The sequence below is a fragment of the Stylophora pistillata genome, chromosome 1 (genome assembly GCF_964205215.1).
Source record: "Stylophora pistillata chromosome 1, jaStyPist1.2, whole genome shotgun sequence".
NCBI classification, from domain to species: domain Eukaryota; kingdom Metazoa; phylum Cnidaria; class Anthozoa; order Scleractinia; family Pocilloporidae; genus Stylophora; species Stylophora pistillata.
Genome location: NC_142519.1, coordinates 27722054 through 27745452, shown reverse-complemented (window position 1 = coordinate 27745452; position 23399 = coordinate 27722054). Strand labels below are relative to the sequence as shown.

The window sequence follows — 23399 nt, the reverse complement described above, 5'->3', positions numbered from 1 at the left end:
CTCCTAACAACTCCTGCCCCATTTGGAAGCCCTAGAGTGCCCCGGGGCTAATAAGAGGGCAGACGGAGGTTACGTGAAATGCTCTCTGCATTGCAGCTTTGATTTCTGACTTTCAAAGAAAAGTTGACTCACACTTGTATATTTTTTATAATAGATCTCTGGCCTTTATGGTGCAATGTATCTTCTAGAAATTCAGGTGGCCTCTATAAGTGCCTTGCTGTTGCCAATCCTAACTGATTTCCTGGGAAAGAAACTTACACTGATTAATGGGTAAGAGAACGACATTCTCCTGTACGCTGTTACTCAGTATCTCTATTCTTTGTAATTCTTTGTTCAAGGAATGTGCATGTTGTGTGAAATGAATATTTCTCACCATTTAATTCTTTTTTCTTTTAATTTTACTTCTTGCGAACTTACTGGCCCCATTACTGCTGGAACTTATCCACGTTTCTTTGTCATGAAACTATAAGGAGTACTGCCTATCCCTCTGCTTAGGATCCCTGTTCATCGCAGGAACCCCCACCCAACCCAGTTTGTCCATACCTATTTACACCGCTGGGTGGAGAGAAGCGCAATGAGAGAACAAGAAATGAACATCTGTGCTAGGGCTGGAACCATTTCTTGCAACACTTGAGTTCTTTGGTATATGTAGTCTTTGCTTTGAGCGATGAGGTTACTTTTAAAAAATGTCATCTTTTCTTAGCGCTGTGTCAATGGCAGAACACCATTTGTTAGTCATGTGGTCGACAGCATTTTTCGTGCTGGAGAGATATGCCGATGAAATCAGTGATCAGGAGCTAAAGGCAAACCTCCTCAAGGTAAATTCTGCAATGTTTTATATTTAAGGCAAACTTTGATTTCTTCGCACACTCAATTGAAATTTACTTTTATGGAAAACCCCAATCAATAAAGTACCGCATGATGTTGAACAGCATTGAAAAGCAATCCTTTGGTATGAAATCTGTGTTATAGTATTTTTTGATTGAGTTTAAATTCTTTGGTGTCTTATTTATTTTTCAGAATGCCGTTCGTATTGCATCCTCAAACGAAGATAGCACTCCGACCTGTGTTTATCAAGCTATCATAAGAGGGCTTGAGAGGCTTGTAGTGTCATTTGCTCTGTCGAGTGCTGAGTCGGATTCACTAGTCAAGCTCAGTGTGGACAGGTGGGTCGGGTGGGACGGGCAAACTTACTGTGAAGTGGTGGGTCTGGTGGGACAGTCGAACATTATTACCGAGGATGTTGTTACTATTACACTCGGGAGCAGAAAGGTACTAGTAGGTAATAAGAAATACACAAAGGCCCCGCAACAGTTCTTACCATGTCTTTAATTCGTAGGTAAGGTAAAGTCTGCTTACGAGTCAAGCGGCCCCTCGGGCCAGCGGTTAACTCCGGTTTCCGTAGCATGAAGCCTCTAGGAGTATTTCTACTCCCTCCTGGATGGAATGCTAGTCCATCACCGGGTTACCCCCAGCATTAAACTTGCTGGTACCCATTTAAACACTTGGGTGAAGAGAGGCACTGTGAGAGTAAAGTGTCTTGCCCAACAACACTACACAGTGTCCCCGGCCAGGGCTTAAACCCGGACCACTCGATCCGGAGTCGAGCGAACTAACAATGAGGCCACCGTGCCTCTGCTGTTTTAATTCGTAGATGATTTTAATTCGAAACCAAATACTGCAAACGTGGTGGAGACTTTGCGCACACTCTTCTATATCTAAGCTTTTTTTCCTTCTTTTTTCTTTTATTCATTTTAGGTTGTCCATGCAAAACCCTCAAAGAGCCATATCTGCTCTGGGTTTGTTGGTAACGTGTATGTATACAGGTATGAAGTGTGCATGGGTTTTTTTTGTTTGCTTGAGTGGTGTTCCTGCAATAGTGTTGGGCCATTCTACAATTCGAATGGGAATCAAAGGGAAAGAGATCCTTTAACTCATGGCGATCTGGACATTCTGTCCGGCACTCCGTGAACTGTTTTAGTGACCAAACAACTGACTGACAAATGGTCGTCAGTCATTCAAAGTGTAGATCAGCCGGTCAGTCAACCGGTCAGTCAGCCAGTTAGTCGGTCTGTGAGTAAGTAGGCCAGTAAATCAATCAGTCGATTGGTCAGTTGATTGGTCGAACAGTCAAATACTGAGTCAACTAACCTATTTTATTAAAAACTGGATCATTGGATAGTGCAATTCAAGACTTTTTTATGGCTTAGCTATTATGGTATATCAGCCAATATACCATAATCTACAAATATGGTAAGCGTACGCGTCAGCTTAAAATCAATAGGGAGCTAAAAAATCCAGTTTCTTCTTACAAAATGATAATTTCTTGGGGGCGTTTTTAATAAAAACTACGCGCCTCGTTGGCTAGCTATCATCTCATATCCAACAAGCGGGAGGGGAATAATCTTTAAATAGGTAGTAGATGGTTGGCTGGTGGTATGGTCTATCGGTTACTCAGTGGTTTTACTCAGTCAATTTGGTAATTGTTTATTAAGTTAGTTACATGTAATCATTCATTCATTCATTCATTCATTCATTCATTCATTCATTCATTCATTCAGCCAGCCAAAAATTGACGATTCCATCATACAAGACATTTAGAATTCATGCCATGATTCGTTTTACGCAGGTAAGATTGGCGACCGACCAAGTGGAATATACCCTCCGGCTGACTCTGTGGAGTTTCCAACAGAGGACATACTTTTAATTGCTATGGAACGTGTTACTGTTTTGTTTGATAGGTGAGTTACAATTAGTTTATGTTAGAATTAACACAAAAAATACAACTTGATTTACTCAAATTCTACTTAGGAGCATTTGCATTCTTTGCTAAGGCTCAATTATATGTTTGTGGTCAGTCTCATGAACTGTAAGTATTTTAATGCCATCCTTAATGCACACAGCCTTTCTAATCTGAGAACTCGAGACAAACAGTTTTAATGAACATGAATTAAATGGACCTTATTTGTAAGGGCACCCGTATTGGGCAGACGCTAGCCTTAGACCAAAATGTTTCCTTTCGTATTTGCTTAAACCCTTGAGTGATTAGCGTCTAATTTCTCTTAACAGCATCAGTGCTTAATCACACATTATAACATATCCAAAGTAAAGCGCGCGCTCTGATTGGTCAATTTAGCGTCCCCCATTTGCCCATGGGTGTACGCTACTGACGTGAGCAAATGCAACGACTATTTTTCCGCGCGCGCTTGTTTTTTCTGGTCACGTAAGATTTGTTAAATGAAAGGGAACTCTTTAGCTACATTGTATCAATGTTATGTTATAAAACAAGTGGTAAACACCACAGCGTACACTATTGAGTTATGGATGCACTTGGGAGGTTTGCTAAGCACTCAAGAAGCTAGAGTCGCTCTCGACTATCGCCTCGAGCGACTCTTACGCTTCTTTCGTGCTTAGCAACCTCCCGCGTGCATCCATAACTCAATAGTGTACGCTGTGGTGTTTACCATTTGTTTATTAAGGTTATGAGAATGATGGAAATGATCGCCAACTAAAGAAGCTGTTGAGTGTTCGACAGATTTTCCTTGTTAGTACTGTAGGAGAGGCATCCAGAACAGTATGAAGAGTATTATGGGTACTAATGTTAGGGTATAAAAGGCCAAAGTGAACCTGTATTCGATGGTTTACTTTGTTAACCGAACTGACGGTTAAACCTGTATTACTTTGAGTTTCATTTTTAAACGAATACACACTAAGATGGCATTGCTTACGTCTGAAACTTTTATTCTGGTGATTGATTGTTATTGTCTTCCGGGTTTGAAAGGTTTCTGAGTGTTCACTCTTTTTTATTTGGAGTTTAATAATTAAACGATGTTGCACAATATACACTACGCAGGATGCAGTCTCCCTGGATTAAATAGACTCTGCTTAGAGGGTGCAGATTCACCCTAAAACCGGACAATGTAACATCATATGCACGAAGAGAAATATCTGCAATGTGCACCTGATGTGCATGTGTTGGAAAGAGGGAATGCCATGCAGCGGAAAATGTGTCAATCTTTTATTCCCACCTGGGGTCCATTTCTCGACGGTCCCATTAAAGGGCCCGTAAAAAAGTTCTGTTTTCAATCAAGATGGGTGTTTCAGTACTTTTGAAAATATTATTGTAAAACTAATGGCTAAAGGAAAAAATGAACTTGTTAGGGTGCTGGGACATACGTCTTTATTCTTTAAATTTTTATTTTAAAATACGGTTATGGGTCTGTTAAGTTACCGGGGCTTTCGAGAATGGGGATCCTGCCCCGGTTGTTCGAAGGCAGGATAACGCTATCTACTGAATAAATCTCTCTCTGGTAGTTAGCGCAGTACGGTTTGTTAACACTTATCCGCTGGATAGTAATTTATCCGTTGAATAGTGTTATCCAACCTTTCAAAAACTAAGGCCGCTTGGTAGAGCATCTCGTCAATTTCCAAGATTCTCTATCTTTTTGGCAGAATAAGAAAAGGCGTGCCATCTGAAGCTAGAGTGGTAGCCAGAGTCTTGCCACCTTTGCTTTTGGATTTCTTTCCCGCTCAAGAAATCATGAACAAAGTGATCGGAGAGTTTCTGTCTAGTCGGCAGCCACATCCTGAACTCATGGCACAAGTTCTCTTTAAGGTAAATACCTGTAGGATACTGCTGCTTTCAGTTTTTTGCATTTATATCCTCTCAAATGACTGGTCTTTGGGACATCTTCAACCCATAAACTCTCAGAGTTAATAAAGATAAAACTTATCCGTGCAATATCAATATCATGAAACTAGCGTAGGGGAATGTTCACGTGACTCAAAATCGAATTTTCTTAACACAACTTGCCTCCTCTCCACGATTACGAGAAAATTTTGGATGAAGACTGCAGTTCTTTTCTAATAATCTGCAGCTGACAAGTTACTTCATTCGGAAGGGCTAATAGTCCTAAAAACGATAGTAGTAATGAAATATTGAAACTTCTGCTCTGCCTTTTATTATTTTGATTAGGTGTTTGAAGGTCTGCACAGTCAAGGGCAGCAAACGGAAGTGAGAGACTGGGTTCTTCTCTCACTTGGAAGCTTCATACAGCGGTATGATGTTTTCTTAGCTAGTATTGGTATTTGGGTGAGATGTTACTTATAGCTAAGAACTGCTTCACCTTAAAAAGTTAGATTTGGTTGCGAGCAAACTTAAAGTTCCATCATTGAGTTTAACAGTAGCTTAAGATCTTTGAAACAAATAGACCAATCTCGCCGTGAGTTTATTCTTAGCACATTTTGACTGTCATCTATGATCTGACCGCCTCCCAGTTAGCTCAATGAATAGAGCGCTAGACTGTTGTGCGGGAGGTCGAGGGTTCGAGCCCCGGCCGGACCAACAGTCAGGGTCTTAAAATAATTGAGAAGAATAGGCTACCTTTCTATAGCATCATGGAATGGTTAGATATTCTAGTCTTCTCGGATAGGGACGAATAAATGGAGGTCCCGTCTCCTGCAGGGTTAGGGGCAGGAGACGTTAATTTCCCACGCACGAGATTACTGTGTGATGGATGTCCTTCCCTGGGGTGGGATGGGTGGTTAACAGGACCCCCGTTGATACCAGTGTTTACTACACTGAAGGGGCTATCCTGTATAAATATAGATGTCTACTCTACTATTACTGGAAACATGGCAGCTATTTGTTAGAAAGAGACATTTAGACCTCCATTTTTCGTCCACCTTGTCCTGCTGATTCTTCATAAACATTTACCACGACAGCATAAAGTGCTTGGTTAAGGGATGAACGGAGAGGTCGGCGGGGTGCAAAACCTCTTCCCATCAGACCAGTGGGGTTTTTACCACTTTTCTGGTACCAAAATTCTTGCAACAGCAAGAGCACTTTTGGCTGGACAATTTGACGTGTTAAATTCAATATTTATTTGCCTTGCAATTTTTCTTTGCATATTTGGGCTACAGTTAAAAAAAATATATATATATCTGTTTTCTGAGTCAAAGTTTGGACCCCCTATCAAAAATTCTAGCGTCTACCCCCTTAGGCTTGGTTTGCTAGTGTAGTGGGACAGCGGACGTGATCGTAAGGCGTCTTCACAAGTGTACCTAATTGATGTTGGTTATGTATTTATTCTTTTAAAAGGACACCTCTGTCGATGGCTGTGTGGAGTCTTACCTGCTTTTTCATTAGCGCTTCCAACAACAAATGGATCCGAGCCCTGTATCCAATCTTTGGTCTAAAATGTAGTATTGAGTACGACTCACGGGATTTCATACTTGATCTCTGTTACTCTTTTGTATTTTTTAACAGCACTTTGGAAGAGTTTTAATTCATGTTAATTTATGCGATATGATACTCAACCCAGTGTCCGCGCCGGTGTCGCTAAAGAGAAGTAAACGTTTAGGCACTGTTTTCTTATGCTGCAACATTGTCCTCTTGAATTTTCTTCTTAACGATAACCTCAGCTTTTCTTATATCGTGGGAAGAATGGGTAAACTTGAAGATATCGACGTTAGAATATTCTGCGCAGCCGCTATGGATTTCTACAGAACTCAGGTAAGACAAGTTATAGCAGCCAGTTCAGTCTCATGCAAACTTTGCCTCCGAGCTGACTGGTCATTAAAACCTCGCAAGTTGATAACCCGTGATCACAGTTTTTCCATTTCCATGGACGATTTTATTTTCCTGCAGTCCCCTTTTTCGCTTTTTATGATGTTTTTCTGGGGTGGTGGCATAGAATGAGCCATCTCTTTCAGGTTAGTGGGGAAGGGGACTGAGGACTTTTCTCTATGCCTGATGTTGCTGCGTTTTCAGCTCTCCCATTGTTTTTGGGACCAGACCCTTTTACGTGACCTCGTCAAAAATGTTCCCAAGATTTTCTTCTGGATTAAGGTCTTGCGAACTAGCAGTCCTCTAGTTTTTATTTTGTGAAATTGTGTAAGTTACTCCAGTACAATGTGTGAGTAACATTGAATTAGACAGAATATACACGAGGCATAGCAGTGACTCGGTGTTGCAGATGTTCAGTGCATTTATTTTTTTCATTTTTTCTCCCCGCAGAATCTCGACGCAACTAATAAAGAGACTCTGATATCCACATTTAGAAGGGCCGCTCAAACGAGTGCACCTTACAGAGAATTCATTGAATGCTGTCAGTCAGAGAGATGAACTCTGCAATAACAGTATTTGAAGTAGAACCAGGAAACACTCTCGATAAGCAAAGGTTTTGGTTTATGGGTAGGAGGATTATTGAAAAACGTTTCAACGTTTCTTGATCGTGAGACTGTTTTAATGAAGAAGCAAAGGAAAGGTGTTGTCCAGAACTTTAGGATTTTGAGCCGTTAGACAAAGTGCAAAGTGCTCCTGTGCTACACGGATTTTCGTGATCTACGATTTTTTCAGCTTGAGCCATTAACAAGAATGAGTAATTCGTGGTTGTGAAATATTCTGATAGAAGTTTGAATCTGGGATGGTCACTGATCCAATGAACCGTCGACATATTTTTCATAACGTAACACAGAGAAACGTCACAAAGTAGAAAGTGAAACATTAATGTACATGCTTTGTCACGCATAGCTTGAATCGTATTGTCACGTATTTCGTGACATGTTAAATGACACACAACCCGGGTTTCGCAGAAAACCATTTGGTGTATTCATGTGCATGCTTCTTCAGAGACGAACTGGAGATGTGGGATCAATTTTGACTCAAATGAAATGATATACTATCAATTATGCATGGAATATTAGAGACAATTGTGCTTAAATTCTAAGAAAATATAATGAAAACAATAATTATGAATTTTTCATTGTGCTTATTATTGGTAACTGTGTTCTCACAACTTTTGAATTCTTTGGGTGTAATAGTTTCGATGTAGTTGTTTAAACTTCATCGTTGGGTGCCGACTGGGGTGTAGCTGAGCTACTTCATCATGATGACAATTTATCTAAACGTATGCCCTTAATTTAGAAGCTGAAGAGCTGTCCAGTATCCGACATTTTGTTTTTGCGCAAATCTTAATGTAATCATACATACTAGATATGAAAAAGAAATTATTTTATTTCTCATTAACCCTATTTACTGATCCTCGCTTGAAACATAGTATCTCGTGTGTGTAATTACAATGGTTGGGGCCATGACTCCGCAGGAAAACATCATGGTGTTTCAAGAATGTTTGTTTTTTTGTTTTTTGTTTTTTTTTTACTATACCACAACAAAATTTAGTCCATCATTTCAACCATGTGTGATAACGCAGTGGTTGATAACACAAAGGGAACCCAAAACGCCAGGTTTGACCCAAACCAACCAAGCGTTGTAAAAATTTTTTTTCTGTTTACTTACCAATTATTTATTTATTTTATACACCTTGCTACAAAAATGAGAAACCTTACATTACTGACCTAAAAACTAAACGGTTCATGATTGCCAATGATCACCAGGGAGGGGCCAGTGAGTCAAATATCTTCAACCTAAAGCCTCATAATAATCGAATTCCTCGCTCTTCACCATATCTTCGGGAAACTCGTTTGCGATTGCAGCGTTTATCTCACAAAGGCTCGTTGATGGCGAGTCTCCTGGTCTGTAGTTAACTGATGTGCAGTTTTGGTTGCGTCCACACCAGAGCAAACATTCAATGTCACTTTGTACGATCAAATGGTCGATCACATGCTCAGTCAACTGTGTGTTTGGCAATGTCTTGAAATATCGTCCGCTCACTGCATCTGTTTCGATTCAAATGCTGATTTATTACTAATCAAGATTTTGGGATCAACGTCTTTTTCCTATTTACAGACACTTATCTAGTTTTGACCTGGTCCTATTTTATTCCAGCTGTTTCTGACTGTTTTTATTTGCACTTCTTTTTTCTACTGGGACCAAGTTTGAGACTAGATCAAGAGTTAAAATGGTTACCTGTCTACAAGAAAGTTAAGAAATCATTTCTTCTAGTAGAAGTTACTATGTCAGTTGTATCTGGATTATTGCTATTTGTGCTTTGAACAACTTCTTCCCGTACCATAGGTTTGTCTCAAACAACACGTCCTCGTCAAAAATTTCCTTTTATTAAGGGTAAATGTCCTCAAGGACTTGAACCTAAAGAAAGTGAAATGCCTGACAGACACAGAACCTGTCATTCAGTGACAGAAACCCGAATCCCTTTTGACCCGCCTGTGTGATTCCCGCATGTTCAGTGCCGCTATATACAAGATCACATTTGGTTCAATTTAACACCAATGTTTCCCACTATAAATAGGAAACCTTGGGCAATAAAAGAACAAAGTGTTTCTTTCTTACTCTCCATCTCTCGTCCTCACGTGTCCGTTTTGATTGTGTGTTGCATATGATCGGTTATTACATTTGTATGAGTTTTCTAGACCAATCGCTGAATCCAGGGAGTCAAAACTGAAGCAGTACCTGGTTAAATTTGATACCTGATCGAAAATTGCTTTTGGGACCACTAATGACTACAATTAAAAACTTGCTATCAGGAAAATAACCATAGTTATATCCCTTATTAGAAAAAGGCAGTTCTTTATATTACTAAGTGCCTGAGGTGAATGAATTACTTTACCTTTTTCACAGATGTAGGGCTGTTTTTTGGAGCAGCATTTGTCGTTCCACTGGCCATGAAATGAACTGTAGTCTGTCATTTCACCACAGTCCTCGTTAACCGTGTTTCCCTCTCCAGGGATCCAGTTCAAGTAAGCTAGCTCCTCCCCTTTCGACCAGCGGAACCTTCGAGAGCTGTTATCTTTCACCAAGCCGATCCAAAACATTTTGTTAACTGCCATGCGTTTGTATACGAACTGCTGTTCTCCCTCAGAGTTGATGCTAAGCAGTTCTCCTTCGTTTTTCTGGCAAGCCACCCTTGCGTCAAACCATGACAGTTTAATGTCATGAGCTCGATAGCATGAGCCGTTGAAGTATAACCAGTCTCGAGGACAAGTCCAACCTGTGTAACACGATCGTGATGTTCAGTTCGTGGTATAATTCCTTTTTTTCTTTAAACCAATCATACAGCTTTGATTAGTAAAACCTAAATAATCATGGACTCTGTGTTTGACAGTCAATTGAAGGTTGTCCTATTGCAACAATGAATACAATTTACTTCATATGAATCTCAATGTGGTGGGTTTTGGTTCGGAGGCGAATTGGGAGTGAACTTGCAATGGCGCGAAACCACTAGTTACCTTGTGATGATGAACATCTATTGTGTTTCTTCCCTTTCTTGTTAATGATAAGTTTGTTGTCATAATTTATGTTCTAAACATATGACCTCTTATGTTACAAATAGTATCGGAATCATTCAGTCCCTCGTTTTCTCTTAAAAATGAACCGGAATGATAATCGTTTCAGAATACTCCAGGAAGTTCCCTATACGAAAGATCTCGCTATGACTAAAGTTTAAAGGAATAGAATATGACAGTCAAAATAAATCGCGCAGAATGGAAGAAAAACAGAGAGAGAGTTGATAGATTTGTCACTTAATTTGGACAGATGTATACGCTAATTGTCATTCTGGTAACCATAGCTAGTAGAGGGGACTGGTTAGGAAACGCGGCAAACTTCATAGGGCCGGCCTATTGTCTGTCCCCTGAGCTTCGATTGAACGTCACGTGACCAATGACCCTGCACAGAACCAAAACAACATGGCGGACATGGACGGCTTATTTTTCTTCGGCGACGATTTTGATGCCGTACTGGAAACTTTGGAAAACGATGAAGAATTACAAGAGCACTTTGTCGAAGCAGTCGACGCTGTAAGTCTTTGAGAAGCCTTCAAAACGTTATTTTCGCCCAAAAACCTTGTAGTTATTGATACCCTTAGCAACGGCATCGGTCGTAGTACAACAACATATTTTTTTACTGATTAAAAAGACATAAGACAGTAAAGCATAAGGACGAACAAGCGTGGGGAAATCAACCGACTCAAGAAGCCAAATTCACTGCTGAAGACTTCGAAGCGTTATCAATGAAAGCACGAGATAAAATAATTGAAAGAAAAATCTACCCTCAAAGCGTAAAAGAAGAGCTACGAAGATATACGATTGCCAGGGATGAAGAAAATATGGACTTCTCAGAAGTAGAATCCATGTATATGCGTTTGGTTAAAACTGGAAATCCAGAACAATTCTACTCGAAGTACTAATCAAGAATAGGCCTCAATTCAACAAAGATTTTTGTAGGATTGTCAAGTAATGCGGCAACAAGCCCACGGCGCCATTTTGGATTTATGTGTGCTGGGTCATTGTCACGTGACCTCGATAAAATCGAACAATAACCTATCCGACTGAAGTTTGCCGCGTTTCCTAACCAGTCCCCTCTACTAACTATGTTGTAACGATGTTAATTTATGTATGTTGAGTTAATTTATACAGTTTACCTTACATCTGAGTTCCCGGATGTATTCGTTCGCTTCGCTTGATGTGCACTCGGCTTACAAGATTAAATGTTGTGTTTAGAGTCTCTGGTGTTTCACTGTCTGTCTTAGCGAACACGTTACATCGTGTCAGGAGTGGGATCCTGGTTCCTAAATCCGTTGCCATAGAGGAATTACCGCTCAGTGCACTGGAAAACGTTCTTGAGAGAAATTTACTCGCACACACGTGGCCGAACAACTTTGAACTGTTATCAAGTTCTAGAGGATTATAGTCTCCGGTCTCTACTGTGTTCCGCAATAGCCATCCAACAACTTCGTCACAAAGAATAGCGAAAGACAACGGTAAGTGGAATTGTCTTGTGTCTTCGGAAGGAAATCCCAGCTGAAGAAATCTAACTTATTAAATTCAAAATACAAAGTATGGCCGAGGGTAGCGGCGCTTCTGTACAAGCGCAAGAAGCCGTCGCACAACCAAATCTGGTACAAATCCCAATAAACATCCCATTGCCCTCAAAATTGGAGCTTACAGGGCATTTGGCGACGAACTAGGAGAAATTCCACCGTGCCTGGAGTAACTATGAAATTGCTGCACGTTTAAAAGATCCTGAAAACCCTACTGCAAACAAATATCTGAGGACTGCCACACTGCTAACCTGTATTGGCTCAGATGCTCTAGATGTGTACGAAGGCTTAGAATTTGTAGATGAAGCTGATAAGAAGGACATTGATGTTGTTCTCCAAAAGCTACAGTATTATTGCATAGGAGAGACAAATGAAATATACGAGAGATATCGATTTAACAAAAGGGACCAGGAGCCTAACGAATCTCTGGATGCTTACGTCACGGCACTGCGTACGTTGGCTAAGACATGTAACTTCGGAGTTTTAGAAAACAGTCTAATAAGAGACAGAATTGTCATTGGAGTAAGAGATTATCAAGCAAGCAAGAAGCTTCTACAAGTCTCCAAACTCACACTGAAAGAATGCATTGACATCTGTAGATCATATGAGACCGCAAGCCAACAACTGAAAGAAATTCATCGGGAGGAAGTCAGTGCCATTAGTCAGGCCAACGAGAACACACCTCCGCCCTCCATAGGAGAGAGAGAAATCCGCTGCAAGTTCTGCGCCAAAACACATGTTTGGAACAAGCTTAAATGTCCTGCATGGGGTAAGACATGCTCTAAAGGTGGAATTCAAAACCACTTTGCGGTGGCCTGCAAAACCAAACTGTCTCCACTCGCTTTGGCCACGTCCTCTAAACGCCCCACACCAAGACATGTCCGCAGGCCAGTACATGCAGTGGAAGATTCTGACTTGGATGAATATGTTACTTGTGTCGACGTCAAGAAACAAGTCTGTACTGTGGAAAAGCCTAATCATAAAGACAAACTGCTTGCGGTTATGCTGTTAAATGGTCACCGAGTCCCATTCCAACTGGACACTGGTGCCACAGTGAACATCTTACCCGAAGGATCCTTCAAAGAAGTATATGGTGAAGACAGTCTACCCCTGCTGGACAATACAGAAGTAACTCTTGTTATGTACAACAAAACGGAGGAAAAGCCAATTGGCAAGAAACGTGTTCAAGTTGTGAACCCCAGAAATGGAAAAAAATACAGCGTGGAATTCGTAGTTGTAAAGGGGAAAGGGAAGCCGCTGGTTGGTTTAGGAGCCAGTGAGCAAATGCAACCCATATCTGTGGTCCGACAAAACATTATGGCTCTTCAAGCGGAAGAACCATCGCAGAACAAAACACCCTTTACGACGGAATCTATTCTCGAAGAATACGCCGATGTATTCAGAGGAGAAGGAAAGTTAGAAGGTGACCTCCACCTGGAAATTGACCCGAACGTACCACCAGTCCAACTCCCAACAAGAAAGGTGCCGATCGCCATTAAAGAAAAGCTAAAAGAGGAAATGAATCGCTTGGAAGGCCTTAATATCATCACGCCAGTAAATGTCCCTACCTCTTGGATATCAGCAACTGTCGTCACCATGAAGAAGAATGGCAATGTTCGACTGTGTGTTGATCCCAAACCACTTAACCGAGCCCTCAAACGGAATCACTACCCTCTGCCGACAATCAAGGATGTCCTTCCTGAGCTCTCAAACGCAAGATGCTTTACTGTGTTAGACGCTAAAAATGGGTTTTGGCATGTGTCCTTAGACGAGGAAAGTAGTTACACAACCACATTTGGCACTCCATGGGGAAGATAGAGATGGCTTCGAATGCCATTTGGGATCTCACCGGCCCCTGAAGAATTCCAGCGAAGACTGAATCAGGCATTAGCAGGGCTAAATGGATGCAAGGCGATCGCTGATGACATCCTCGTATTTGGATGTGGAGCTAACGATGATGAAGCAGTAAAAGACCACGACGACACGCTTACTGCTCTCCTCCAACGATGCCGAGAAAAAGGTGTGAAGCTAAACAGGGGAAAACTGCAGCTTAGGCTTAGGGAAGTGGCCTACATGGGCCACATGCTCTCTGCAGATGGGCTACAACCTGACCCTGAAAAAGTCAAGGCAATCAAAGAGATGCCAGCACCGACTGACAAACAGAGCATCCAACGTCTCTTAGGGATGACTAAATACCTGCAAAAGTTTGCTCCAAGACTTTCAGAGGTCACGACTCCTCTACGCGAGCTCACCAAAAACGACAACGAGTTCCAATGGGATGAGCACGTTCATGGTGCAGCCCTGGATGAGACAAAGAAGATCCTTTCTACGACTCCAGTCCTAAAGTACTTTGACCCAAGTGCCACACCCACACTACAATGTGATGCCTCCATGCATGGCCTGGGAGCATGTCTAATGCAAGACGGACATCCAGTCGCATATGCATCCAGGTCCCTTGCCCCCACAAAGGTCCAGTATGCGCAAATCGGAAAAGAGTTACTGGCCATAGTATTCGGAATGAAGAAGTTTGAAACCTACCTGTATTGAAGGAAAGTGCTGGTCGAATCTGATCACAAGCCCTTGGAGGCAATATTCAAGAAAAGCCTCCTGAACGCACCCCAAAAGGCTACAACGAATGCTCCTTAAGACTCCAACGCTACGAGTTTGAAGTATCCTACAAAAAGGGAACCTCTCTTCTTATGGCTGATCCCCTGAGTCGCGCGTATCTGACGCCTAAGGAAGCTACTGAGGATCAGGAAGATGTCATGACAGTCTCAGATACTAGGTCTCCAACAGAGATAGAAGCAGAGCAAGTGAACATGCTACAGTATCTTCCAGTCAAAGACGAAACTCTTCGCCAAATCCAAAACCTTACTCAAGAAGACGCTATCCTCAAGACCCTCGCTTGCGTCATCAAACAAGGCTGGCCAGAAAGTAAGCTCTATCTCCCACTGGAAGTGGGAGATAGACTACTTTCCATTCAAAGAAGAACTTGCTCTCCAAAATGGAGTCATTTTCAAAGGAGACCGTGTTGTCATACCGTTTCAAATGAGAGCTGAACTCAAAAGAAAGCTACACTCCAGTCATCTGGGAATACAAGCATGCCTGAGACGGGCACGGGAAGCGTTCTACTGGCCTGGTATGAACAAAGAGATTGAAGAACATATCTCCAACTGCCAAGTCTGCAATTCATACCACCAAGGGCAGCAGAGAGAGCCCATGATCTCACACCCAGTACCATCAAGACCGTGGCAGGTCCTTGCCGTTGATCTCTTTGAGCTCCAGGGCCAGGATTACCTTTTCACCACTGATTATTACTCAAATTTCTTTGAAGTGGATAAACTTGCGAGTAAGACATCAAAAGAAGTAATTGAAAAGCTCAAGCCTCATATGGCAAGACATGGAATCCCGGACAAGATAGTAAGCGAAAATGGCCCCCAATTCAGCTCACAGGAATTTAAGACGTTCAAAGATTTATACGAGTTTGATCATGTAACAAGCTCCCCCACCTACCCGCAGTCAAATGGCAAGGCGGAAAACGCGGTGAAGACTGTGCAGCGAATCATGCTCAAAGCCTCAGAGGCTGGCAGTGATCCCTACTTGGGATTCCTTGACTTTCGCAACACCCCCACAGAAGGGCTAGGAGCGTCTCCAGCTCAGCGCCTCTTTGGCCGCCGTACCAAAATCCTCCTACCTACCTCTGGCCGACTACTAACACAACCTGAATTTGACACCACTTCCCAGCTTCTTCAGGCCCAGAAGAACAAACAAGCCTTCTATTACAACAATGGCACCAAAGAACTCCAGCCACTTGAGCCAGGGAGCACCGTACGTATCCATCCACCCAAATATAAACAACAATGGACCCAAGCAACGGTTGCCAAACAAGTTGGTGTACGCTCATACCAAGTTACCACTGACGACGGACGGGTGTAACGTAGGAACCGCCGACACCTGCGTCTCACAGCCGAACTCCCTAAACAATCACCTCTTGACATAGAGATACCTAACTCAGGTCATGGTCCCCTGCCCCTGATCAAAGTTGAACAGGTACCACCAGTCATTGAATCAAAGCCCCAAGAGATGGTCAAGCCACAAGCAACACCGAACCCTCCAGCTGATGACGTAACGAGTCCAGAAAGACGTAGCGCTCGGGGAAGAGTCCTACGTAGACCAGCGTACCTCCGTGACTATACATGCAGACACTTACCTATGTTGTTTATATTCTCCGAACAATGCCTCTAAGAAACGATTTAGTTTTTCTCCTTGTTTATTCTTTCCTCTTTGAATAACGGGGGAAGATGTAACGATGTTAATTTATGTATGTTGAGTTAATTTATACAGTTTACCTTACATCTGAGTTCCCGGATGTATTCGTTCGCTTCGCTTGATGTGCACTCGGCTTACGAGATTAAATGTTGTGTTTAGTCTCTGGTGTTCCACTGTCTGTCTTAGCCAACACGTTACAATTCTGCGCAAATGCTAATTTGAGATCGCAGCTTTATTACTTAGAATAAAGATTTTTTATTACATTTTATGGCGGAAGTTTTCTCTATGTGAATAATACCAAATTATTTCAACCGAATATGCCCGTGGGAATATTTCAAGATTAAAGCTCGCTGTAGCTTTTGACATCTCTATTTGTGAAGGCCGCATAACAAACTGATCAGACTTCGACAGTCTATATCTTCTGATGTGCATCTAGACCAAGTAAAAACTGTAAATAAATTAAACTGTTACAGTGGAATTAGGATTTCAGCGCTTCTACTGTACAATATATACAGTTGGGAGCGGATAAAAACTTTGCAGATATTTTCAAAGGCCATCGTTGCTTTAGCCTTGCGCGTTGAGTCGGGTTTGAGTGAAAAGTAAAAGTATCGAATAAAACCATATTTGTTTTGTCTTACCTGTTAAATCCTCGTCAAACCCTTTTGAAGGCAAATAGAGCTATTCAAGAAAATAGATATCAAAAAAAGTTGCTTTAAATTTGGCCGAATTCAAGCGTATCCAGAAATGTCAATTTCCCAGCACTTACCGCGACCACACAAAGAAATGAAATTATCATTATTGGGTTCTACCAATTTGCCTTATCGCACGATGTGGCGCAACCTTCTCCCTCGTCTGAACAATAATTCTTTGGATCTGCATGCAGCTGCTGCTCTCCGAAGGTGTTTTTTAACTAAGTGATCTTTATATTGCTTATGTTTTTTGCACAGATCCGCTTCCCTATTAAGTGTACACAGCTTGACATGGGAAGATCGTTTTTTGACAGGCTGTCAGCCATGTTATTACGTACGTTCTCTTTTAAAGAAAATTCAAAGGCAGTCGATTCTATGGTAGCAGTGTGTTTTCTTGACTGTGTAAACATTGTTATCTTGAGGGGACGCAAATCGTCTGCACTGCAAGTATCCCGGAAAGTCCCATACATTTTCTTAGACTAAAAGTCTAAGAAAATGTATGGGGCTTTTTGAGCGCTCCAGGCAGCTTTCCTGCGAGGCGTCATAATCTTGTTGCTGCTGACATCGATGTGACAGATAATAGCGCTGCGCGCCAGGTCTAAAAATAGATATGTCATCTTTGGACCTCCCGCTGGTTTAGGACAAACACTCGGAGTCTTTACAAGGACTTGTATGCGAAACGTGTCAGAAGCAAGACTATTTTCGCTCAAAAAATGCTCTAACTTTCTAAAATGGTTGCAACTAGGCATTGCTGTTGGGTACATGTAAAAATGACTCAAGATATCCAGAAAGATTGCCAGATTCGCTTAATCCGCCTATACAAATGCTTAAAAACGGTCGGAAAGCCTTCATACCGTTCCCAAAGCCGAAGCATGCATGACTTTGAACTTTGTCAACGCTGGGTAAATGCGTGTTCTAGAAAGAATTTCTCTGTTGATAGTGTTAACTACAATACTTATATTTGTGCTGTACACTGAAATCCTTGACAAAAGCCTTTTCAAACCTCTTGTTTGAAAACTTTACATAGACGATGATCTTCTCGCTATGGAGTACAAACAAAGCAACAATAGAACGTTTCATTGAAAAAGCAAACAATCGTCATCCAACAATGAAATTTACGGCTGAAATTTCCAATAAGGAAACAACATTCCTGGACACCTACATCTATAGTTATAAAGGCGAACGATTCGAAAAGGACGCAATCCTTGATGTGCGTACTCATTTTAAACAAACTGAGACATTTCAGTATACACACTAATGTTCCTGTCACCCACAAGGAGTTAAGAAAGGCTTAATAAAAGGAGAGGCCCTTAGACTTCTCAGAACAAACTCCTGTCAGACAATATTCGAAGAGAAAATTGCAAATTTCAAAGCGCATTTGCGAAAGAGAGGCTACCCAGAGGCCCTCATTAACACAACCCTTTCAGAGGTGAATTTCAAAAACAGGAAACTAGCTCTTCAACAGAAACCGAAGACGAACCAACGAATCTTGCCTTTTATTACACAATACCAACCATCAGTGCCAAACCTAAAGAAACAATCAGCACTGAGCGAACTATACAAAAATCCGCCACTCGTGTCTTAAAAATGAGGGCGATCGCTCAAAGACATACTCGCGAGGGCCAAACTTTGAATAGGCTATTCTAAACACGCGCTGGGGAGTCGTGTAGGCCTGTCAACCCCTTTTTTACATTGATCTGTTAGATCCTTAAGTTTCACGCGATCGACTTTACTTTCCTTTAGTATCTTCGCCTGAAGCCATTTCCCATCATCGATACTTGAATCAACTACATAATGTTTTCCCGACTTGAGGCAGTCACGAACACGTGCGATGAAGTCTGCTCATTTTCCGCTCAATTTCAAGCCTCTACACTTTAACCAACGCTTCAATTGTATGTTTGTATAGTTCTCTTGGTCTTGCCCGAACTTTGAGCCAGGAACACCGTCGTTTTGATTTAAAATACGAGCTTTAGAGGCGTTTGAACTAGAGATGGACGCATCATCGCCCATATTCATTTACTCGAGAAGACTGTTTGTTTGTCCTAATCGCTCTAGGGGGTCAAAATTTCGTGACGTCACAAACGCGCAGCGCTTTGCCAGCTTATACTTGTCATCAAGTTTCAATGAGACGGCTCTCATTTTTCACGAGAACAATAAAGTTTTTGTTAATTACGAGATCGGATGCAAGAGTACGTATTGTTTCAACTAATTCGCTCTTCTTGCTTGGGAATACATTAATAAAATGTAGGCGGACCTTGAGGCCTCCACTAAGCTGGAAATACCAAATAAACGGGAGGTAAAATCGCGAAAAAATGCTCCAAAGGAGAAACGTAAACAAAGTAGAGAATGGAGAAAGCGAAAGCGACAGCAGAAGAAAGCGAGTAATCTGGCTTAAGTTCTGCCTGGCATCAATGTGGACCAAATGTGGCTGAGACAAACTTGATGGATAAAAAATCATTTTCTCCAAATCTGGATACAAAACAGGTAGGCAACGAAAGCGGACTTATCATGCTTAAGGCTAATTCTAAACAAGAAATGGAAAGTAATGTGAAGCGACCACGATTAACAATCGTTTTAGATGTAAATTATTCAAGATCAGCAACAATGCTTCGGAGGGCCCTTGGAGACGATGCAATACGCAGGCGGGCTCAATATTCAAGGCCGTTTTTGGCACAGACAACTTTTAAACGTATTGGTAGTCAGAAAAATATCCATTTGAAGAGTCATTACGAGACTCAGATAAACAGAAGTTCAAATATTCGAAAAGGCTGGTTGCTATGGAGTGACGTCATAAACCGGCTAAGTGTATTTGCTGCCTTATCTTTTGTTGTGAATGTTGGTTTTGTGGTGTATCAGAACTCATTTCTGCTTGGCAGGAAAATGACATATAATACCGTTAAATTTCATTAAAGATCCAGCAAAGTGCCTGAGTTTGATTTTGCAGCTTATAGTGGTTGGTGGAAGATGCATTTAAAGTTAAATTTCCCGTAGGTACTAAGGCCCGGTTTAAACGTCGCATTTTACATGCGCCGAATCTAATTGCCGAATTAAGTGCATGTAAAATGCGACGTTTAAATCAATTAAATTCGGCAGATTTGTATTAAATGCGAGTTCAGTTGAATATTCGACTGATCCAGTCGAATATGCGACTGAAGTTCGACAGTGGATTTAAACGTCGCATTTTACATGTGCCGAATGTAATTCATAAATTATGTTTAATTATATTTTACCCATAACACAACAGTTTTATGCTATATGACATGCGCAAAGAAAACTGGCGGGAAGGAATCGCGGGTGTACTAGAGCAATATGACGGCTGACGAAGATAGTAGGTGCGGTTCGTGCTTTTCTACAACAAAGTATACATGTTTGACATGCAAGAATTTTTTTTGTATGAGTTGCTCTGTTTTTGAAGAAGACGAGGAAACACCGGGTTGGAAGGCAGGACGAAGTGTAGCTCATTGCGAAAGTTGTTTTCGGGAGAAGATGGAGAACGAAGTCAATGAACGAGAATTTGATCAGGAAAGTGAAACGAATATCAGTGTCTCCTCTCGCTCAAGCTCAAGTTGTGGTGGTAAATCCTTACAAAGCACGGCAAAGAATCGACGAGACAAGTATGTATTGGCTTTGCAAACGGGACCGAGACGTTTGATATGTGGCTTTTTCCTTTATACTGTTTCATTCTGTTTATTTTATTCAGGAATATTGGAATAAAGGAGCGTAAATTTTTCATGCACAAGTCAGTGAATTTTACAGAAGGGTCAGAAGGTGTTTTTCGTTAACTTATCCATAAACGTTGGGTCTGGGAAATGTGAAAAAATTCTACTCTTCCTGTATTTCTGTCTATTTAATTTGCTGCAGGGTGAGTAAAAATGTGCAATAATTTTAATTTGAAGGCTTCAGAGATGCCTTTCCTCCTCCCCTCTTTGTGCCAAATGTCCTCACGTCACATTGTTTATTAGTTATGGTAGTTTAGTGAAAATGATCAAAATGCTATATCTTGGTTTTTTAGAGTGGAAGCTGGTAAGTTGAAAGATGGTGATGTAGACGAGAAATCCAATGATGAGGAGGAGGAGGAGGAAGGAGGGTCGCTAAGTCTTTTTGTGAAGAAGTCTAAGGGGAAGAAAAAGAAATGTGGTCGTAAATCAGTTGGGAGCCCTGAGGATGTTGACGACTTCATCGATACTGTGGTGAGCAATACTTACTACAAGAGAAAGCTCATTTTTACTAACACCAAGTGTCAAAGGAATGGTGAAATTTACGAGGAAATTTTGACTGAATTGAAGAAAAGGGCTTCTGCAAGGGGTAAAGAGTTTAAATTTAGCGTGAAACTGCGTACAAAGTTTAAAAAATGTGTGAGTGACTGCAAACAAGCAGCACTCACCATACGAACAGCCACAGGGATCAAACGATTCCAAGAAGACCGAGGGCTTGGCAACTGGTTTAAGCCTCTATTTACAGTAGTGCAAACGAGAGATAGCTGCCAACCAGACCAAGCCATAGAGCCTTCTTCTTTAGAGCAGTCTACCAGTTCAGAGAAGTCCTCCAAATCAGCTGATGCGGATAAATCACTTCAAGATGATTTGGAAAATAATGACTATTCTGAAGGCGGACTTTTTATTCCTATAAAGAAAAGGAAGAAGGAAAAACCAAAGGAAAACCTTGCAGCTGCTGTCATGGAAGCTGCAGAGCTAGTTAAAGAGGTTTGCAATAATGATCCAACGAAAGAGTTTATCAGGTTCTTGCGAGAAGAAATGAACAAATCCCGTGAACATGAATTGAAAATGATTCAGCTTCTAACCCAACCAAATTTAGGTTCTGCCAGCTTTCAACAACCCCTTTTCCAAGCAGTGCATCACTCTGAGAGTGCACAGTATGCCAAGGGTGGCCCTGTGACTATCGATTACAACCAACAGTGGTGCACAGCATTTGTGTCAAGTGCATCAAAGAGGCCAGGATTGCCAGAGGGGTCCCTCAGGTCTTTCACCCCTACACACAACATCATGTCATCAACTTCGAATGAAGACTTTTGTGAAAAAATGTGTATCATAATTCTAACACAGTAACACACTTTAGTTGGTAAATTGCGAGGCTAAGTTGCATTGTAAGGTTATCATTTCTCAGTCAGATTCTTATTTGTTTTGTTGATGTCCACAATTACAAAATACATGGGTCTTTTAGCCTCTTAAAAGCCCATCAATGATCAGGCAAGGCTACTTTCACCTTGAAATATCAAGACGTCAATCAAAGATACAGGCCATGAGAATATACAGTATGATAACTAAAGATCAGTTGTCTTAGTGTTTAAACTTTCCCCAAGCACAACAATAAGAAACGTAAGGATATCCTTAAGGAGAATCTGTTTGTTGGGGCTTTAAGAGTTAAAATGGCATACACTTGGGGAAGTGAACCTTTTTTATTCTCCTCATATTGGCAAAAATTCCTTGTCATAATGTTCTGCTCGTTTAAATGCAAATAATATAAAGCAACAGCTCATGAGAACTAAAGAGTTAAAAGATACCAAAATTTAGCAACTGACAACACATTTTATATGGTGTTGACTGATTTCTTTTCACAGTACAAAAGTAAAAGCACATGAAGGGCCTGACAAATACATGTAACTGCACAACTCATAAATTTAACACTTCCATAATTATGGAATACCAGTTGGTGTTTGAGCAGCAGATCTCGATCAGGGACCCAAGACTATTTAAGAGGTGACAGAATGTTCCCTGTAAATTACTGAAAAAGACTACAGATGATGAAAATTACAAAATTACTGAAAAACTAAAAAAACTACAAAAATGAAAACTACAAATTACTACAATTTAACCTGAAAACTACAAATTACTGAAGAAGACTACAGATGATGATGTACTGTGAAAAGAAATCAGTCAACACCATATAAAATGTGTTGTCAGTCGCTAAATTTTGGTATCTTTTAACTCTTTAGTTGTCATCACCTTAAGTTTGTAGTCACATAACCTACATAACCTGCAAAAGAGCTGTGGGTTGGTTCCAATTATCAAATAGTTTTGTTTCGATTATTGAAATGGAGTTTGTCACAAAAATATCAGTTACTTTTTTTGATGTTGTAACTACATGATTTGAATAACTGTGATGATTTAAGACATTTTAACTTCTAACAATTATAGCAAGGGCACTGACGATACAATATTAATATTAATAACAAGACTCCCACTTTTGGGGTAATGATTCTTTTAGTTTACACAATTATCCCTGATAATGTTTAGAAACAAACGTTCCGAATTAAGTTTAGATCTTCCTGAAGAAAATCTTACAGTTCATGTTTGTACATTTTTATGAATAAAAGGTATACAAAACCTACTGCTGGAAAAAGTATCTGAAATATGTCACTATTGTTTTCAATCAGGTTAGAGAATCAAGTTAGGAAACTCTCCCAGTTTCTTTCTCCACCCATAACTTTCCACAAAGGGCATCTCTGACTCTAGTCGCCTCTCCTGAAACATCATGCATACTTCTGCACTCTCTCATGAGTAACAGTTTCCTGATTTCATCCCTGTTTCTTCTCTCATTGCCATCTGGACCGACCGTTAAATCGAACTTTCTTGGAGTCCCCTTGCATGAGACAAACATTGTGTAGGACCATATATGCGAGTGTTGCTAAGCGAACATGTTCTTTGTCACTTTCGTTTTTCCGCAACAGCACCCTCCACCTTTC

At 41.0% G+C, this 23399-nt stretch overlaps 3 protein-coding genes and 1 pseudogene across 5 annotated transcripts in view; 3 read left to right on the top strand and 1 right to left on the bottom strand.

The window, feature by feature from the left end:
• LOC111322762 (huntingtin) overlaps window positions 1-7766 on the top strand; it is a 53025-nt gene extending 45259 nt beyond the window's left edge. For 2 of the 3 annotated variants that reach the window (XM_088728699.1, XM_088728694.1), the window contains exons 58-67: window positions 155-270; window positions 704-818; window positions 1021-1166; window positions 1759-1826; window positions 2630-2741; window positions 4453-4615; window positions 4976-5058; window positions 6101-6178; window positions 6424-6514; window positions 7019-7766. In XM_088728699.1, the coding sequence (XP_088584825.1) occupies window positions 155-270; window positions 704-818; window positions 1021-1166; window positions 1759-1826; window positions 2630-2741; window positions 4453-4615; window positions 4976-5058; window positions 6101-6178; window positions 6424-6514; window positions 7019-7126 (1080 nt within the window). In that variant the 3' untranslated portion in view covers window positions 7127-7766. Of the gene's footprint in view, window positions 1-154; window positions 271-703; window positions 819-1020; window positions 1167-1758; window positions 1827-2629; window positions 2742-4452; window positions 4616-4975; window positions 5059-6100; window positions 6179-6423; window positions 6515-7018 lie in introns of those variants that run through there. The other variant, XR_015990047.1, reaches the window with a different exon arrangement.
• Window positions 7767-7997: 231 nt separating this feature from the next.
• On the bottom strand, window positions 7998-16932 carry LOC111322764 (C-type lectin). Its single transcript, XM_022925931.2, has 4 exons — window positions 16774-16932; window positions 16646-16685; window positions 9528-9908; window positions 7998-8679 (listed from the first exon to the last, which is right to left on the bottom strand). The coding sequence occupies exons 1-4, from the start codon at window positions 16801-16803 to the stop codon at window positions 8423-8425; spliced, it is 708 nt and encodes a 235-aa protein (XP_022781666.1). The 5' UTR covers window positions 16804-16932; the 3' UTR covers window positions 7998-8422.
• Window positions 11300-13556, top strand: LOC148741951 (uncharacterized; annotated as a pseudogene).
• A 1387-nt stretch (window positions 16933-18319) lies between the features above and the next one.
• Window positions 18320-21963, top strand: LOC148741950 (uncharacterized). Its single transcript, XM_088728676.1, has 3 exons — window positions 18320-19180; window positions 20095-20310; window positions 20709-21963. Exons 2-3 carry the CDS (start codon window positions 20183-20185, stop codon window positions 21760-21762), a joined length of 1182 nt encoding a protein of 393 aa, XP_088584802.1. The 5' UTR covers window positions 18320-19180; window positions 20095-20182; the 3' UTR covers window positions 21763-21963.
• The last annotated feature ends 1436 nt before the right edge of the window (window positions 21964-23399 follow it).

Bases quoted from the DNA above. Each gene is read 5' to 3' on its own strand.
- LOC111322764 (XM_022925931.2), bottom strand. From the start codon at position 16,803: ATGATAATTTCATTTCTTTGTGTGGTCGCG. The intron at 16,686-16,773 runs GTAAGTGCTGGG...TTTCTTGAATAG, and splicing joins CATTTCTTTGTGTGGTCGCG to CTCTATTTGCCTTCAAAAGG. The intron at 8,680-9,527 runs GTAAAGTAATTC...GAATCGAAACAG, and splicing joins GCCCTACATCTGTGAAAAAG to ATGCAGTGAGCGGACGATAT.
- LOC148741950 (XM_088728676.1), top strand. From the start codon at position 20,183: ATGGAGAACGAAGTCAATGAACGAGAATTTGATCAGGAAAGTGAAACG. The intron at 20,311-20,708 runs GTATGTATTGGC...TTGGTTTTTTAG, and splicing joins GCAAAGAATCGACGAGACAA to AGTGGAAGCTGGTAAGTTGA.